This window comes from Haematobia irritans, chromosome 2 (genome assembly GCF_050003625.1).
Source record: "Haematobia irritans isolate KBUSLIRL chromosome 2, ASM5000362v1, whole genome shotgun sequence".
Taxonomy (NCBI): Eukaryota; Metazoa; Arthropoda; class Insecta; order Diptera; family Muscidae; genus Haematobia; species Haematobia irritans.
In genome coordinates, this window is record NC_134398.1 from 229,269,798 (window position 1) to 229,289,193 (window position 19,396).

The window sequence follows — 19,396 nt, forward strand, 5'->3', positions numbered from 1 at the left end:
AGCAAGAAAGTAAGAGTGTATTTTACACTTTTTGCTTAAAATTGCTGAAAAGTACACGAACGGTATCCAGTAACTATTTGCACATTGAAAATTTCAGCTGCTAAAACATTGAAAACAAAAAACGAATCCTGTATATTTAACTTCCAAAAAACTTGCAATTTCTCTATATCATAACTGTCAAATGTAGTCTCTCTCTGGCTCTCTTTTGCTGGCGTTTTGGTGTAAACGAACGACTTCCAGTAAAAATTTGTAATAATTATCAAAAATTATCGGGTTCTCGAACGGAGCTAATATTCAATCCAAACTATTTTTTTTTTTTGGTTAAAGGTGAGTATTAAGTTCGAGTTTAGCCGCTAAAATCGCTAAAGTGAAAACTAAATCAGTAAGAAAAATGCATGATATTATACATATTTGTTGCAAATTTTATTACAACTTGATGGGGAAAAGCCCAAACCAAATTTTCACAAAGTTTGTATTCCTTAAAATGGATTATTAAAGAAAAGTAATCGTGAAAAAATAACGTTTTTACGATTCGTTTTGAAGTGCTTATAAAGGGAAAACATTTCAAACCCCAAAAAATGCTTGGTTAGAATGCCGTATAATGCGCTTTACAAATTATCAGTTATTCCGGACGACAGTGCTCGTGTCGAACATATCCCATATATTGTGCACATTATAAGTTAAGTCCGAAGGCATAATCGATACTGCAGCATGTTTATGGGATCGATAACACATTTACCGATTATATAGTCATCGCCGACAAGTCGTATCGATCCGACACACTGTAAGATTCTTTACAAACACTGACATTCCGTCCGGAATAACTGATAGTCTGTAAAGCGCATAAGATTCTTTGCAAACACCGACATTCCGTCCGGAATAACTGATAGTCTGTAATGCGCTTTTCAGACTATCAGTTATTCCGGACGACAGTGCTCGTGTCGAACATATCCCATATATTGTGCACAATATAAGTTAAGTCCGAAGGCATAATCGATACTGCTGCATGTTTATGGGATCGATAACACATTTACCGATTATTTACTCATCGCCGACAAGTCGTATCGATCCGACACACTGTAAGATTCTTTACAAACACCGACATTCCGTCCGGAATAACTGATAGTCTGTAAAGCGCATAAAGCGCATTAACAAAGGAATTATGTTGATTTATAACCCTGCCAGCATTTCAAAGTTCCATTTCAACCTCATCGTTACCACAGACTCGTAAATGTCACTTCAACCATCATGAAAAGGTACATCAAAAAGTACATGCAAGTAATTTGCCATCCCTACTGTTAAAAAAGCCATTTTTTGTGAAACGCCAAGCGCAACCAGCTTGTTATATTTTAATTAAATAAAAACGAAAATAAAGTTCTGAAAACATAGATTATACGCTTAAAATTGTGAAAGGTATATTGGTGAACAATTTGGTGATTTTCCAAATGGAATAAAGTGATTGTTTTTCAGATATTTTACAGACACGCTGCCTCCATGGAATAAAAACACTGGTTGATAGACGCAGCAACATGTAACTCGCTACTTGTAACTCAACATCATCATTAATGCCAAAAATTATGTTAAATGTAATGTGATAGTGGTATAAATGTTATATTTTTAAGAATTTGTAAATGTTTAATCAAATTAATAAATATCTAAACAAACGTGTTTTACTCGACCACAATGATTATTTTACAACTATCTTAAAATGCACTTTTTCTGATTGTTTGGAGGGTCCCTTATTGGCGTCGTTCTAAATTGATCTATAAAGGCACCTAATAATTGCACTCATGCGAAACATTTTTGTAGTAACTTGGCGTGGTACAACTTCTCAATAGTGACGGCGCTTTTCCGACGAGTTTTTGATGTCGTATATGATTGTTTTCGACGTAGTGGGGATTCTCAAAAGAGTCCCCAAATTCAAAAAATGTTGGCAGGGAAGCAAGGCATATTAATTAAAGGTAATGTCACGAGCAAGCGTGTGTTCCCCCCCCCATGATATTAATAATGTCAAACTGAAATGGCAGATCACTCAAGTTTTGTTTGTATGTGTAGTGTTGTTGTGTTTGTGCATGTGTAGTGTTGTTGTATTGTTGAATGCATATATAAAACATCAACATTGTTGAATACTAAACGTAAACAAAGCCTTTGACAAGATGAATGTCGATATTAGTCACCTGATTGCATGACTTTACCTCTTTAATATGCCTTGGCAGGGAAGTTGCAACCCTGCCAACATTTTAACGGCACTACTGAGAATCCCCACTACGTCGAAAACAATCGTATACGACATCAAAAAATCGTCGGAAAAGCGTCGTCACTATTGAGAAGTCGTACCACGCCAAGTTACTACAAAAAAGTTTCTCATCAGTGCAATTATTAGGTGTCAATTTAGGACGACGCCAATAAGAGCCCCTTCAAACTATCAGAAAAAGTGCACTTTAGGGTGGTTGTAAAAGAATCATTATGGTTAAGTAAAACACGATTGTGTAGATGTTTATTAATTTGATTAAACATTTATAAATTCTTATAAATATAACATTTTTCCGTTTATCTCATCACATTTAACATAACTTTTTTCTTTAATAAAAGAACGATGGTGTTTTATACGTAGCAAGTTACATGTTGCAGCGCCTATCAGCCGTTTGTTTATTCTCGATGGAGGCATTGTGTCTGGAAAAATATCTGAAAAAACAATCACAAAGTCGAAAATTGTTCACCATATACCTTTCACAATTTTAAGCGTAATAACTATGTTTTCAGCAATTCATTTTCGTTTCTATTTAAATAAATTATAATAAGCTAGTCGCGCTTGGTGTTTCACCACATATAAATTGGCTTTTCTAAGAATAGTGATGGCAAAATACATGGCATGTAAATTTTGAACTTTTTGATATGCTTCCCGCATCAAAGTTGGCGACTGTTGTAGTGTCATTTGCGAGTCTGTGGTTGCGATGAGGATGAAATGGAACTTTGAAATGCTGGCAGGGACACAGTTGAATATTTTTCACTCAAAATTTATTTCCATAACATTAGTTCTCATTAGTGAGATAGAATTCAATCTAAAGACAATAGAAAAGGAAGATGTGAAATGGGCTTGTTGTTATTCTTTTTTCTCGAGAAACCAGAGATTAGTCCCATACATGTTTTTCCGGTTTCTCTTTTTTTAACTTTTACAAGAACAAAAACACTTCGGAAACATTTTATAAATGATTGAGTGTAATCGACACAGAAATTTTGGCGAACTTTTGAGAAAATGAATAGATACAAATTGTCCACATCAAAACAGTAAGTTCGGAGCGCCTTTCTAAAAGTATGACATTAATCTTTGGTTTCTGGTACTAACACACACACTCCATTCCACAGTTTCCTTTTATATTGTCTTTGATTCAAACAAATATGTTTGGATTTGTTTATTTACTTTTTACTGACATTGTGATTAGCTGTTTTTATATTTTTCTTGTTATTTTTGGGCCTTTTAGGCTACCTTACAAATAATTGTACCATGGATCTAAACAGCTGTTACTTTGACAGTACCATGTTTATAAAATTTTTTTCAAAACAACGCAAAATTGGAATTTGTAACCCCACTACGTCTGATATTAACTAGCATCAAATTTAAGTTATATTAACAAATTAAGTTATTTAACTTTAAAGTTGGGTACCATCCCCACAACACAATAGTAATTTTTATCGAATTTGCACACAATACTTTTTCGTCTTTTTGACCAACAAATGGAGTCTGCTAAGGTGAATTTTAAAGTCTTTTTAAATTGTACAATCTTTGCTAATACTTTGTATAGCTCATCATTTTAGGATTTTTCTATGGCTTATGGGATAGTATCAAAGGTATGGCTTTGGTGTTTTACATAGATGCTGAAATTCATAGACAAAATGCTGAGAAGGAAGCCGAGCGTCAACAACGTATAGACGAATGCAATCGAATGATGCGTAGGAGCCCTTCTCCAGTGCCATCATCTGCATCTGCAATGTACGAAGAGCAACGGCATCGTGAAGTTCTGGCAAGAAGCAGTCAGAATCCCGATGAGAGGCGATTGGATACTTTAGCTAAGAAAGAAAACAAATCGGAACCCTCGATTCCTTTCAGGTAAGATGAGTAGAATCATATCACAATTACATGTGCCATGCTTGGAAGTATCTATAACCACTTGCATGAACTGTTTGGTGATAAGGGCCGTTTTTCATAATATAAATGTTTGTAAGTTTGAGAATAAAATGTTAAATATTGTGGCCTCAGTAACGTCCTAACGCCCATCTAATTTTGCAAGAATGTATTCTACAAAAGTTTCGAATGGTAAACCTGGTACAGTTAGTCACAGGATTGAGCCTAAAAACGCAGACATACCAGTTATTGTGAAACTGCTGTACTGGATACCTTAAAAATTATCAATGCATTTAAAAGCATACATAGTATATGCAAAATTGCAAATTTGTTTGTTTGTTTGTCTATTCATTCAATATAATACAAAGGCCTAGTGGCCCATATAGTGTTTTCATAGTTTTTGTTCCTCTTCAAATATTCTATTCTATATTTATATACATACTTTCTTATTTTCAAGGAGATGAAAATAATTTTGGTTCGTCTAAATATTCTATTTACATATCTGTATATTTTTTATTTTCAGGGAGAAAAAGATAGCAAAACAAGTCTTAAAGTCTTGTGCCCTAAATGGCGGTTTCACCTGGATGAGCATAATATTATTTGAGCGAATCTTGCTTCCAACTTTAAAACTAATTTTAACTTGGTGTTATGGTGATAAATCGCAAGATCTTCATATGATATGGGGTTGGCTGTCCTTTTTCCTCTCGATAATTTTTGGAATGATGTGGGTTTTACCAATTTTTCTATTAAGCAAAATAGTAAGCTCCCTTTGGTTTGCCGACATTGCAAACGAAGCCTACAAGGTGCGGAAAGGGAAACCCAACCTCATACCAAACATCAGTAAATTGGTAGCTGATTTCTTGTTCAATTTAGTAGTACAAGCTTTATTTCTGGTTCAGAGTCAATTGGTCAATTTATTGCCTATTCCCTATGTTGGCGAATTTTTATGTTTCATACACCTCTGCCTTCTGTATTCACTATACGCTTTCGAATATAAATGGTTTAACATGGGATGGGAATTACATAGACGTTTGAATTACATCGAAATAAATTGGCCATACTTTTTGGGTTTCGGAGTTCCTCTCACAGTTTTAACGAGTATGTCATCATCAACTATTGTGAGTAGCTGCATCTTTTCAATATTTTTCCCCTTGTTCATACTAAGTGGCAATGAAGCCAAACCAATTATTGGAACAACGTAAGTTTATAGTTCACGAACAGAGTAGTTCCGTTAACCATAATATTTTTTTTAGTGCAACACCATTACGCCTCTTCTCACCCGTTATTTTTGTATCAAACCTATTATTCGGTGGACGCAAGATCAATAAGACTGCCAATCCAAAAAACGTACCCCAAAAACAGGTTCGCCACCATCAGCATCGTCAACAATTAAATCGTCAGCAAACAACAGAAGAACTTAAGAAAGCCAAGGTTGAGAATTCTAATCAACAACAATACCGTTATCCACAACCACCTACAAGAATCAGTCCTGGCCGCTTTACTCCAACTCCGGAACGCCAAATACGATATGCAGATGATGGTAGTCGTATTCTCTTGCCAACACATACATCTCCACCTGTACTTCAAAATAGAAATCATAATCAACGTAGGTAGCTATAAATGGACAAAGACTGTATATTTACAAAATACAATGTGGTCTACGTGTTACATTTAAGTTATTAGGTATAATTTTATTTGCATATATATTCAAGCTTTAAATCCGTCGTGTGCTGATTTTGATGTTATTCCGCAAATTCAAATGGAATTTGAATGAATTAAGCATTTTCAATTGGCGTACTATGGGATTAAAGTAATATGTTTTAAGTTGAACAATATATGATATTTTTTTACTTGATTTTTTTAATAAACTTAAATATGTGCTTTTTACAAAACGAAAGTGTTTGATGAAAATATTTAGTTATTTACTAAGCCACAATGTAATTTCATAACGACTATTTTATAATAATTTTTTCAAATGGCATATGTCAAATTATGTACTTTTAGTGAAGCCTTCGGAGCTCACATATAAAATATACATTAAAAATTTAAAGCTGGATCAATGAAAACTACGTCTGCAGGAAGCAAAAGGAATAAATTATTGGGTTGTCATATTTTTTTATTTAATTTAATTTTTTTAATTGTTCATATAAAATAACGTAAATTGTGTCATTTTATACAGTACAAACAGAAGAAATGAAATTAGATTTGAAGCCCCTCAATGGAAATTATGTTCTGTAGGTCCAAAACTTTAAATACTAGCACACAATTACTTCTGTATATTTCTTTATATTTTCGCCAAATAATTTTTTCAAGTCGTCCCTCATATTTATTGATTACAACTGACATTTAGTCCACTAGGTCAGTATACTAATTTAAATCAAACAATTCATCTGGTGGTTCATCTTTGATTTCTGGCATTGTGTGGTATGCCGACATTGTAATCAGTGAAAACGCCTCCCAGGACATGGTGGGGTCATCTTTTTCTTCAGGAACATTATATCCAGGCATAGCCGACTTGTTGGGAAATTCTTTAAAATTTACACAATGTTTAAAAGATGGGTCCATTTTTAGAAATGATTGGACTAAAGGATTCGCTAAACCGAAGAACTTCTCTCCCTGAACACGCAAGGGCAACTTATTTGGATCAGAAAGTGATTTCCTTAGAGTTTCTAAAAGAGATTGATGACAAACGTTAGCAGTCTCTCCAAAGAACAAATTATCAAGGTCATTATCTGGGATTATTTGAAACTGTGGCATTCCAGTATTATTAAGTATCTTGCAAGTAAACACGCACTTTCTTTGGGGATCCTTAGGGTGTGCGTATATACGTGTTGCTACATATCCAACCGGATATATCCAATTCGAATTGTGAAAATTTGGGTTTGCCGGAAGTATTTCTCCCAATGAATGGATTAAAACGTTGCATAAGTTAATTGGCATTTTAGGCCTTCCTAGCACATCACAATCTGCCTGTGAAGTTACATTGTTGGTCCGTTTTTTAGGGCCTCTCTTTTTGGGTACATGAGTTTTTGGAGGTGCGGTTTCCTCAATATTACTTTTGTCAAATGCTTCATCATAGCCTTCATGGCGCATAAGACGTTTTATCAAATATCGGCGTTCCTCTCTTGCAAGTTGCAAGTCAACTTGAATTTGAGAAACATCATCACACAACGATGCATTTTCCTAGATAGATATAAATCATAGTACTTTCTGGAGCCCCTATTACCGAAAATATACTTACGAAAACCAGTTGTTTAATTTGCTTCTTAAGTTTTTTATATTTAGATTTGTACTTCTGATCAATTTGGGTTGCCATTTTCTATCGTCTGTTATTCAACATTTCCAGATACACAAGTTGTATCTATTTTCAATAGACACTAAAGTTTGCGTTAAAAAATGTGTGAGATTGTTTAAAGAAAACAAAAGAAGTGTATAATGTTACGAATAAAAAGAAGAAAAGCAAATGGAGAATTTTCAGTTCGGTTAATAGGCCTGTTTGCGAATCTATTATTATTAAGGTTGAGTTACATATCATGCGTTAATCCGTGCGTTGATCAAAGACAATTAAAGAGGAAGATGTGAATTGGGCTTTGATAGTGTTAGTGTTAAGAACCAGAGATTAGCCCCATACTTGTAGGAAAAGCGCTTCGAACTTACTGGTTTGATGCAGACAATTTTTATTTTGCTATTTTCTCAAAAGTTTCCGCAAATTTTTGTGTCGATTGCACTAAATCATTAACTAAATGTTTCATGAAGTGCTTTTGTTCTTTTAAAAGTTAAAAAATTGCTAAAATAAGTGAAATAGGTTTTGTTACGAATGCAAAATGAAAAGAGAAACCGAAAAAAGTTTCAACTTCTCATCGAACATGTATGGGACTAAACTCTGGTTCTTGAGAAAAAAGAATAACAACATGCCCAATTCACATCTTCCTCTTTAATTGTCTTTGGCGTTGATGGAATGGATGATATTTTTCAGTTTGAAGCACTCTAACAAAACTATTGCTTTCAAAAGAAATCAACGGACTCATTAACACATGGTAACTCAACCTTTGGTGTCAAAAGGTATTAGCTCAGATGCGAAGTGATAAGGGATCTCCATCATGGTCCAATAATGTTCTCTCTGCGTAAAGACAGGTACTAAGTTCGTATTTCACCGGGTTAAAACAAACTTTTTTATTTCATCCTCCTCTGTTTTGTTGGCCCTTTTTGTAGCGAATGCACAACATACAGAGAAAAATTAATGGGACCCGAACGCAGCTATTTAAATATATGCTTGTCACGAAAACAATAATAAGGAGAACCATTTTTGTGTTATCATTCGTTCGTGCGTTGCAGAGAAGAAGCTTTACAAAACAAAATATATACTAACAAGAAGTACGATAAGATAGTTTTTATGTTTAGGAGTAGTTACTCACAACCGAAATGGAAATAAATAAAATGCTATGTTGCTTATGTTTACAAAGCTCAGAAAATGCGACAAAAGTATTCGAGGATTCTGAGGGCCGAGGAGTGTGTAATATTATAGCGAAGCATTTTTGGTTCCAAGTAAGTATACTTGTTAGAAGGAAATATAAATCACTTATATTCCCAATTCATAGCCTAGCAAAGATGATCCGGCTTTCTCGGCAATATGTAACCCATGCTGGGGAAAACTTTACGATTTTCATGAATTTTATGAAATGGTTGAAATTGTACATCGCCGTTTTGCCGAACCTGAAACTATGAGCGTAAAAAATGAGAGTGGCCTAATTCGCTACGAATCCTCAGCGTGCAAAGACGAGCCGGAAGTCGATTTGCATGAATTGCGAGAAGTGCCGTTTTCTACGGAACTGGCCCCATTAACCTCCAATACAATATCTATGGAACCGGAATGTAATTTCAGTACAAGTCATACTGACGATGACCATAACTACGACAATGATATGGACTTACAAAGAGAGGATGCGGAAAATTCTGATCCATTTGACGATACGGAGATGATGGTAGACGAGAAAGTTGATACGAACATATCTTCTTTATTGGAATCTACGAAACGTCCGACAAGAAATTCAAATAAATTCATGGAACTTAAAGATGACGAAGATAAATCGGAGCCATACAAGCAAATCAGGAGAAGACGAAAGCGCCAATCCAAACAATTAATTGACTCTGTAAATTGTGAAGACAAACCAAAGAAATCGAAAACTAAAGAAAAAATAACAAAAATACCAGACGAAGAGAGTGCTTACAAAAATAAAATGAAATCATTTGATGATGAAATTGGAAAGTATATGGGCCTTCATTGCGATTTATGCAATATTGCTGTTGAAAATTTTGCCGGAATAAAAAGTCACATGCGTAACGAACACAATATAGAAGGATATGTAAAGTGCTGTGATAAAAAGTTCAGTAAAAGAGCAAACCTGCTATACCACATCCGAAGACACGTTGATCCAAATTGCTACAGGTGAGTAATGCCAATATTATGTGAAATCCCTAGATTTTGCCTAAACACCTCTGAGAATGAAAAATTGCCAAATAAAGAGATTCGATAGTACTGTTTCAAATTCAAAAATCGATACCCATTGGTATTATCACTGTGCGTTGCAGTTTTAAAGCTTAAAATCTAATAAATAAGAGTTACGTATATTTCTTATATGTGAAATTTGACTTTTCGACAAAAAAAAAGACATGATAAAAAAGTGTGTTTCATTTAAGTTTTTAAAATTGCATTTTGATTACACATTAATAAATCTTTTATTATTTTATTGTTTTTATGTTTTTAGTGGATTTAATGAAATATAATAGTAAATGATATAACTATATTTCTCCCCTAAAAAGAAATTTTTAATAATATTGTGAAAGAACTTTTATAGTCCATACACATTAGGCTCGAAATCTACTATAAATGGATTTGATATTTTAATGACAGTTGCATTGAATACTTAATGACAGTTGAAATCTAGTTAAAGTAGGTAGTTGTTACACACAATAATTACAAATAAAAACAGCATACAAAAAAAATAATTATTTCCTCCGATATTTGCCTTAAAGACAAATACATTTTTATTCATTGTAACCGTTGCCACGTTTGCTCCCAACGAACTTTGTTTGGCCTGAAGTGAACCGCTTTAACTACAAAAAACTTTGTCACCGAGAATATAAATACATTTTTAGCATGTAATTGCTTTATTTTAGTAGCAGTACACTATTATTGACCTAATTTTGGTTATCGTATTGTCTTAATAAATTGAAATTGAATTGTCTATAACTTCATTGCCTAGATACTCTAATGAATTCAAAACTAAAGCATCTTCCTTAAAAATACATTTTAATAAAGGAAATGTATCTAACACAACTTGTAACGATACATTTTCGTGCGAATTATTATACAAGATTATTCCTCTATTTCTTTCAAAGGTGTGACGAATGCAATCAGATCTTCTCCGATTACCAATCATTGCGCAACCACTTAAATGTCAAGCATCAAAAAGAAGAGGATAAAATTTACAAATGTAATGAATGCCCGAAAAAATTTGCTCGAAAATATCTTCTGGAACAGCATAGAACCTTTAAGCACAAAGACAAACATAAACAATGTAAAATGTGTAACCGAAGGTATGTAATAAATTTTTATAATATATTTCTACATGAATAATATATCGCTTCCTAGGTATAAAACGATAGAGGAACTCGAAGAACACAATAAGGAACCCTGCGCTGTAGGTATTATGTGTGATATTTGTGCCAAAGTTATTTTTGGTCCCGGCGCATTTAAACGTCACCAGCTGGAACATGATAGCAGCGATTCTCACAAGTTGCAATGCGATTTGTGTGGATCCTGGCATAAAGACAAATATGCCTTAAGAAAGCATAAACGGCGCCACTTGGAACCTAAAACACCACATACTTGTGACATTTGTAATAAATTATCACCGAGTCGGGAGGCTATGATAAGTCATAAAAAATACGCACATCGTTCCGATCGGACATTTGAGTGTGAATTTTGTAAAAAGTGTTTCAAAAGGCCAATTTCTTTAAGGGAACACTTGACAACACATACAGGTAAATTTCTAATATTGAAGAACATATTTTCAATAATACGATTTTGTACATTCCTCATATTCAAACTCTAGACTAAGTTTTGTTAAGGAAATTCTTTCCGTAAAGCTTTTGTAGTGATTTTTGAATATGGGCGCACGCTTTTGCAACTTTTATTTAATATTTTTTTTTTTACCAAAATAATTTTATATTTAAATTATATTTTATATTTCGTTATTGTTAGGTGCTGTTTTATACACTTGTCCCTATTGTCCAAAAACATTTAATTCAAATGCGAATATGCATTCTCATAGAAAAAATGCCCATCCTGTAGAGTTTGAAGAAGCAAGAAAAAAGAGACAAAGAGTTGGATATTTGGGTGATAAAAATTCTACTACAGAGGCTTCGAAGTCGACATTGAGCATAACTAAAACTGATAAAGACTTAGTGCCTAGTTTATGTAAAACCGAATGTAATGAAACAATTAACTCAATAAATGAAAATAAACATAATTTATCTTAAAAAATATGTATGTTTAGATTTGAATTTCATCTGCGAATTTAAATTCTTTGTAATTTCTGTTACAAACAAAAACAGTAGAAAATATGGGAAAATAACCGCAGAGATTACCAAATCATTGTCGTCCTTAGGTTCAAAATTGTATACGAACCTTGTTCCACACAATAACCCAGGAAATCGAGCAATTGTTCCTTGTCATTGCAAACTGAAGCACAAGAGGTTTCCATGAACATAATGATATGAATATGACATAAAAACACTGCATTTAATATTCGTTTTAAACTTACACAAACTTTCTATTTCAATTGATATTGATTTTGTGGAAACTAGAACGTCATTATGTTAGCAGAGACATCTGGTGCTTGGATTTTTCAATAACAAAACAGTGTATTCGTCCAAATGACCTTAGGCTACCATTTCTTAGCGCATGCTAGTTGGGAAGAAGTTGTGCAAAACAAACTATACAAACAAAATTTTTTCAAGTATTTTATTACAAATTTCAATTCAGCATTATATCGCTATGATATTGTGCTGCTTATGCCTCCAAAACTCAGAAAATATCACAAAAATTTTCGAAGATTCCAAGGAGTATGTCGCTTCAATTTTAGCAAAACATTTTTGGTTTGAAGTAAGTACGGAACGCAAATGGTAAGAAAAGGATTTCTAATTTTTTCCATATTTAGCCTCGCAAAGATGATCCTGCTTTCTCGGCCATATGCAACCCATGCTGGGGAAAACTTTACGATTTTCATGAATTTTATGAAATGGTTGAAGTTGTACATCGACGTTTCGCTGAGCCTGAGATTGTAACAGTGAAAAGTGAGGATTGTGGTTTACTTGAGGGAAAAGATGAACCAACCGACGAATTTGATGTGTTACGGGAAGTGCCACTTTCTACCGAACTTATGGAAGCCAACAAACATGTAGTAAAGGAATCTCCAAATGAAGCATGTAACAATGATGACGGTGATGATGACAATACATGTGATATGGGCGACGATTTTCATAATTATGATGAACATTCTGATCCATTCGACGAAACCGAATGCCTGAAGTCTCCCAGCCATGGACACACGGATGGGCAAACTAAAAACAATGAAAAGTTCCGAAAGTCCATACGTTCTAGAAGGACAAAGAGCAGTGATAAAATTGCACCAACAGACTCAGAAGAAGCCAAACCTAAAAAAAGGGGGAGGAAACGGAAAGTTGAGAATACACCCGAATCCGAATGCGATGAGACCAAGCCAGTTAAACCAAGAAACGCTAAAGCGAAAACTATCAAAAAATCAGATGAGGAAAGCGCATACAAAATGAAAATGAAGTCATTTGACGATGAAATTTCACAATACATGGGCCTTCATTGCGATTTATGTAATGTCGCTGTCGATAATTTCGCAGGTATTAAAAGTCATATGCGCATCGAACACAATATTGAAAATGGTTACGTTAAGTGTTGTGATAAAAAGTTCAACAAAAGAGCGAATTTACTCGCACATATACGGCATCATGTTGACCCGAATTGCTATAGGTAAGTGGTTTAAATCCGATACCAAATAAATTATATATTTTAAAAAATAATAGTTTAAATGTTAGACGATTTAAACACAAACATTAACGACCATTTTCATGAAGCTCCGTTAGTGCTCCGTTAACTAACGAATTTTTAAACCGTATTATGGGCATAGTTGCCATCTTGCGTATATATTTCATATGACAGTTAGGAACTTAACTGCCGAAAATTTGTCAGTTAAAGTTAACCGGAGAGAACACATTTGGAATTTACTTTCTGTTAATTGGCAGTTAAAGCCTAACGGTGCTACATGAAAATGGCCGTAAAGGAATTAAAAAAATATTTATTCTATCAAAATTTAAAGTATAATTCAGTAATGTGTAAATGTTTTGTAACACATTCTTGAGTTTTATTTTGGTTGGTTTAACTAAAAGAGCATGTAACGTAAATCCTAATTATACAAATTTCTAAGAAACGATTTTGTTGTTGGTTTCAAACCTTTAACTTTAAAGGTGAGTATTAAGCTCGAGTTTAGCCGGTAAAGTGAAAACTAAATCAGTAAAAAGCATAAAATTATCCATATTTGTTGCAAATTTTATTATAACTTGATGAGGAATAGCCCAAAGCAAATTTTGTATTCCTTAAAATGGATTATAAATGAAAATTAATCATGAAAAAATGACGATTTTAGCGGCTAAACTCGAACTTAATACCCACCTTAATACGGAAAACTAAGCATATTTTTACTTTAATGCCGGAAAAAGTTTTCTGACTATAAACTTGTTTTTATTGTATTCGACCTGTATTTGATTTTTCAATTAATGAATTGTTGATTGAAACGAGCTCGAGGTCTGTATTTTTTAATTTATTTTTTTATTCAATATTTCGTCTTTTCATTGAAAGACTTCATCGGGAAAATTATTCTGACAAAAAAATCATAATTTCTTGCAATGAATAATTTTGCGCAGAGTATAGTATTATTCAATCCAAAAATCCATCCAAAGAGTTTGGCTTCCTGAATATAGTTACTTCCTTAAATTTTCCATTCCTTTAATTTTTTTCTTACTATATTACTATAAACTATTTGAAGTAATTTCACTCAATTTTCCATATTTTTGTATCTTTCAATTGACCACGAACTTCATTACACTAAGTAAACAAACAATGTAATGTCTGTCTTTGGTAGATGACAGTGATGACAAATATACAAGTCCGGAACGAAAAGGAACGATTTGAAGGAACTAGTTCCTTTGTACAAAAGGAACGATGAGTCCGAATCACTACGGTGAACGATTTTGCCCAAGACTATCTGTTGTCATACTAACTATTGTTCTTCCGCCCTTTTGTTTTTCTGATCAGATTCCTGTAGCTTTGCGCCAAATTGTCAATGTCTGTCTTATAGTTCATTCTCTTTTCTGTTGGTGTGTTGAGAATGTGTAACATCTCCAGTGTTAGTCTCTTATTATAGTTACTCTCACACTGTAGCACACGCGTTCTCTCTATATCGGGGTGGTGATGTTCTGCTGCACAGTGTGCTGATAGTGCCGTTTTTTTGCATTGGTCTCTGTACTGACTATAAAATAACTAGCATAGAAAAGTAACATTGAACGTTTTTATGAAACACGGGTCTTTATAGAGAAGTGTTCCCCATGGGGAGGTATTAGGATCCCGTGGGAACAATATTTTTAATTTAACAAAAAAATAATAAATAAATAGAAAATTACAAAAAAGTATTTTTTACAACAATAATGAATCATAAAATGATAATATGCTATCTTTCAGATGTGACGAGTGCAATCAGATTTTCTCGGACTACCAATCACTGCGAAATCATAATTTCATCAAACATCAAAAAGAAGAAGATAAGGTTTTTCTATGTAATGAATGTCCCAAAAAATTTGCCAAAAAATACTTATTGGAACAGCATAGAACATTTAAACACAAAGACCGTTTCAAACAGTGCAAAACTTGTAACAGAAGGTTGGGGTTTACACAATTCTCTAATATAGTTACTTAACATTTACAAACAACATTATTTTTTACAGATATAAAACATTAGCAGAATTGGAAGAACATAATAAAGAGCCATGCGAGGGAGGTAGAATGTGTGATATATGTGCAAAAGTTATATTTGGTCCAAGTGCATTCAAACGTCATCAGTTGGAGCATGAAGAAGGACGGGCAAGAGAGCAATGCGACTTATGTGGATCTTGGCATAAAGATAAATATGCGTTAAGAAAACATAAAAGGCGCCATATGCAACCTAAAACCCCGCATGTTTGTGACATATGCAATAAAGTGTCTCCCAGTCGAGATGCCATGGAAAGCCATAAAAAATATGCTCATCGTTCCGAAAGAACATTCGAATGTGAATTTTGCAAAAAACGCTTCAAACGGCCAAGATCGCTTAGAGAACATTTAAGTACCCATACAGGTTAGATTGCTATTAAAATTACCAGTTTAAATGCTTTTGTTTTCTTACTTAATAAAAAATATTGGAAACTCATATATTTATATACATATATTTTTCTTTATAGGAGCTGCTTTGTACACATGCCCGCATTGTCCGAAAACATTCAATTCAAATGCTAACATGCATTCTCATAGGAAAAACGTCCATCCTGTGGAATTTGAAGAAGCGCGAAAAAAGAGACAAAGAGTTGGGTATTTGGGCGACCAAATAAAATCTGAACCATTAACATTGAAAACAGAGGGTAGCAAAACCGAAACCGACGTTGCAAACACAAAGCAAAACTGTAAAATGAATGATTTAACAAACATTAACACAGAAATTGATAATATTACGGATAAAATAAACGTTCCAAGTGAGCAGATGTCTATATATAATAATGTAAATTAGTTTATACCAATGTAGTATACAAAATTTTCGCACATAACATAGAAAGTAAAAATTGAAAAAAAGTCATCAAGGAATGTTGTTTTGTCTTTGCACCGATGAGTGGACATTCAGAGTATACCTTGATACAATCCTTAGGGAAAAATGATTAAACAGTCAATTTTGGGCAACAATTGATATTTCCTTGTATAAGAATGTTTATGTTAAAGCCCGGTATGTAGATATTTTATTCTTAAGGTAAGTACTATAATGGCTTGGATCTTTTCCATCCATAAAGCCTTGATAAAAAAATATAATCGTCTTCATATATATATATGTTTGTATTTTTAATATAGTCTTTTGGGGTAACGAAATTATAATTTTTTCGGCAAATTTTGTTTTTATTTATGGGGAATGGTCCAAAGCAATGATTGAAAATTTATATGTATTTTCATTCAAATGAATAATAATCCCAATTACCAGCCCTAGCACCAACCTTTACAAAGGGAATCAATTACAGTAAGGCTTTTTCGGTTGCGAATAGTGTTGTGTCATTTACCTGGATTTTTATTTTGAATCCCGGGTCTTTCGTGATTCCGAAAAATAATCTAAATATGTTAAATTTCCAGCTTTTTAGGATTTTTATTAATAAATTGGTGTTTTCATCCAGTAAAAACGACCCTTAGACCAGTGTCGACTGAGAGATGGATGCCTTGATATTTTTAATTGGTTACTTAAAACGTAGTGTATAGAAAATCGTTAAAATCTTTTGTTGAGTACGAAAACAATATGAAATAGCTTTTTAATTTTTGTGTTCATAAATATAACTAAAGTAAATTTAAAGAAGTCTTTGTTTTTGCAAAAATGGAAAAAACTTAACAATGAAAATTATGCCAATTGGAAGTTTAAGCTAGAACTTCAACATAAAATGACCGTAATTATGGCTAACATCAACACCTTTACAAGCAAATTCACCTCACTTTTTGCCCACAGTAGTGCTGTCAACTTTGTTCGTTCTAGTGAAGAACAAATTAATGCAAATTTGGAAAACAAAATTGTCAGCTGTTGTACGTCAGAAAAGCACAACAGCAATGCTCGTTTGTTAATCTTTATTTAAAGACATCTTTTTACGGAGAGGATCCCGTTTATTTTTTATACCTCATTCACATTACACTTCCATTATATTGTTCGAATTTCTTTCTTTTTTGGGAATCGATAAATTTGAGCAGCGGGAGATATAATATATGCATTTATGGCTGAAATAAAAAAACAAGTTTTAGTGAAAAGTGGAGGATTCTCAACTCAATTATCGAAGTATGTCACAGGCAAAATAGATGGAGACCCTTTATGGGGTTCGCGCTTTGATTTGGAAGATCCATCTGCGGTTATACGAACCCATTTGGACTTTTTGGAAAGTAAGTATAACATATTCAAAAGTAAACAAAACCACTGATGCGAATTGTTACAAAGATGGTGCCCAAATTATTTTGACAAATACTTACCAATCAAGTGTGGAAGGATTTATGAAGCATTTAAATCTCAGTAGAGAACAAAGTATGGAACTGATAAAGAAAAGTTGTGCACTAGCAAAAGAAGCCAGGGATCAATATATAAAAAAAATACAAACATCTGAGGGCGTCATTGAGCCTATTCTGATTTTAGGGTCTGTTGGCCCTTATGGGGCTGTGCTTAATGATGGATCTGAATATGATGGAGGATATGCAAGTAAAATGTCAAAGATCGATATGAAGCAATTTCACCGGGTACGCATCGAAGCCTTACTAGAAGGAGGAGTGGATGGACTGGCAGTGGAAACTATGCCGTGTCAAATGGAAGCCGAAGCAATTACAGAAATGTTACTCAGTGAATATCCCGGCATTAAATTCTGGATTTCATTTCAATGCAAAGACGATTTACATATAGCTAATGGCGATAATTTCGCAAATGCTTGCATTAAAATATGGAATTTGATAAAAGAAAATTGCGGTCCCAGTAGAAGTATTGATGATACGTTTTTTGGCATCGGAGTAAACTGTGTCAATCCGAAGGTAAGGATTACAAGTAAAGCAACATAATTAACTTGGTCATTGACATAAACACAGAATCGGGCAGGACTCAGTGATAAGAGTGAAGTTCAATGCAATGGAGTGAGTAGTCTACAGTATATTACCTGATCTACCTAATTCGACCAACAAAAAATTGGTTTGCTGTTACGCTTCAACTGTATGAAAAAAGTGTAAAGTTACAAGTCTTTGTTGCAACTTTTCCCAAGGGGGTGCCACCGTGGTGCAATGGTTAGCATGCAAAAATTTTTCAGCGATTGATTACCCTCATCAGTAATGTTGGTGACATTTCTGAGTGTTTCAAAACTTCTCTAAGTGGTTTCACTGCAATGTGGAACGCCGTTCGGACTCGGCTATAAAAAGGAGGTCCCTTGTCATGGAGCTTAACATCGAATCAGGCAGCACTCAGTGATAAGAGAGAAGTTCACCATTGTGGTATAACAATGGACTGAATACTCTAATTGAGCCTGAAATATTGGGCTGCAACTATACCTAATCTAACTTTTCACAAAGTTTATATTCTTTAAAATGGATTCAAGAAAAGTAATCGTAAAAAATGACGAATTTAGCTAAACTCGAACTTAATACCCATTTTTATTGGCTGCGATCTACCGCTACAAAGAAATAAGGTAAAATTTTAAATAGTGAATAATTTTTCTTTGCAGAAGTAATGACGGAATCCTAAACATTATAACTTCATTTCAGTTTATACTTTTGCGTTTAGTTATACCCAAATTATTCTCCAAAATGTCTTAGATATTTATATTTAATGCAATGATATTCGGTCCCTTTTAATCATATTTTATGAAATATATAGATTAAATAAATATTCCCCCTGTAAACGATTATAACTAAAAACGTTCATTAACTTTTTTTCTTAGATTGTGACGAAGTTGTTAAAATCTGTACATTCAAAAGGATTTGGCCAACCGCCTTTCATCGTCTATAGTAACAAAGGTGAAATTTTCGATGCAGAACGGGGTTGGATTGGGCAAGATAAATGTGTACCAATTGCAACTTTTGTACCTGAATGGATTAGTTTAGGTGCTAGAATAATAGGTGGATGTTGTCGTGTGTATCCAGATGATATTTTGGAAATACGGAAATGTGTGGAAAATTATATATCTTAAAAGAGTAATTTCTTTCGAATTATATTGAAACATGAAAAATATAAGCGCTAATTTGAAGCACAGAGAACGAAAGATTTGTAATATTTTTTGCAAATGCAGAATGTAGTTGTTAGTATTTAAAAAATAATAAAATAGTTTTCATTTGAAGCTCGAGGTCTTAACAGATGTTGATTGCTAAAAATGTAGTAAATTTGA

General features: G+C 33.6%; 5 protein-coding genes and 1 long non-coding RNA gene across 7 annotated transcripts; 5 read left to right on the forward strand and 1 right to left on the reverse strand.

The window, feature by feature from the left end:
- Positions 1 to 1,176: 1,176 nt before the first annotated feature.
- Positions 1,177 to 1,684, forward strand: LOC142227292 (uncharacterized). Its single transcript, XR_012719821.1, has 2 exons — positions 1,177 to 1,413; positions 1,471 to 1,684. It is a non-coding gene; the product is annotated as an uncharacterized LOC142227292 (long non-coding RNA).
- A 1,858-nt stretch (positions 1,685 to 3,542) lies between these two features.
- On the forward strand, positions 3,543 to 6,020 carry tank (EI24 domain-containing protein tank). Its single transcript, XM_075297750.1, has 4 exons — positions 3,543 to 3,750; positions 3,804 to 4,108; positions 4,647 to 5,321; positions 5,377 to 6,020. Exons 1-4 carry the CDS (start codon positions 3,736 to 3,738, stop codon positions 5,735 to 5,737), a joined length of 1,356 nt encoding a protein of 451 aa, XP_075153865.1. The 5' UTR covers positions 3,543 to 3,735; the 3' UTR covers positions 5,738 to 6,020.
- Positions 6,021 to 6,218: 198 nt separating this feature from the next.
- LOC142227296 (transforming growth factor beta regulator 1) lies at positions 6,219 to 16,791 on the reverse strand. 2 transcript variants are annotated; one of them, XM_075297756.1, is made up of 3 exons: positions 16,568 to 16,791; positions 7,365 to 7,500; positions 6,219 to 7,306 (listed from the first exon to the last, which is right to left on the reverse strand). In XM_075297756.1, the coding sequence occupies exons 2-3, from the start codon at positions 7,437 to 7,439 to the stop codon at positions 6,491 to 6,493; spliced, it is 891 nt and encodes a 296-aa protein (XP_075153871.1). In that variant the 5' UTR covers positions 7,440 to 7,500; positions 16,568 to 16,791; the 3' UTR covers positions 6,219 to 6,490. The 2 variants fall into 2 exon arrangements, with proteins under 2 accessions (XP_075153871.1, XP_075153870.1); XM_075297755.1 differs by lacking the exon at positions 16,568 to 16,791 and having other exon boundaries at positions 7,365 to 7,579.
- On the forward strand, positions 8,452 to 11,669 carry LOC142227290 (transcription factor grauzone-like). Its single transcript, XM_075297748.1, has 5 exons — positions 8,452 to 8,668; positions 8,722 to 9,569; positions 10,523 to 10,720; positions 10,776 to 11,167; positions 11,388 to 11,669. The coding sequence occupies exons 1-5, from the start codon at positions 8,546 to 8,548 to the stop codon at positions 11,663 to 11,665; spliced, it is 1,839 nt and encodes a 612-aa protein (XP_075153863.1). The 5' UTR covers positions 8,452 to 8,545; the 3' UTR covers positions 11,666 to 11,669.
- On the forward strand, positions 12,013 to 16,102 carry LOC142227291 (transcription factor grauzone-like). The gene is made up of 5 exons (XM_075297749.1): positions 12,013 to 12,290; positions 12,346 to 13,190; positions 14,955 to 15,152; positions 15,218 to 15,606; positions 15,710 to 16,102. Exons 1-5 carry the CDS (start codon positions 12,090 to 12,092, stop codon positions 16,030 to 16,032), a joined length of 1,956 nt encoding a protein of 651 aa, XP_075153864.1. The 5' UTR covers positions 12,013 to 12,089; the 3' UTR covers positions 16,033 to 16,102.
- A 259-nt stretch (positions 16,792 to 17,050) lies between the features above and the next one.
- Positions 17,051 to 19,273, forward strand: LOC142227295 (betaine-homocysteine S-methyltransferase-like). Its single transcript, XM_075297754.1, has 3 exons — positions 17,051 to 17,423; positions 17,479 to 18,056; positions 18,953 to 19,273. The coding sequence occupies exons 1-3, from the start codon at positions 17,261 to 17,263 to the stop codon at positions 19,199 to 19,201; spliced, it is 990 nt and encodes a 329-aa protein (XP_075153869.1). The 5' UTR covers positions 17,051 to 17,260; the 3' UTR covers positions 19,202 to 19,273.
- The last annotated feature ends 123 nt before the right edge of the window (positions 19,274 to 19,396 follow it).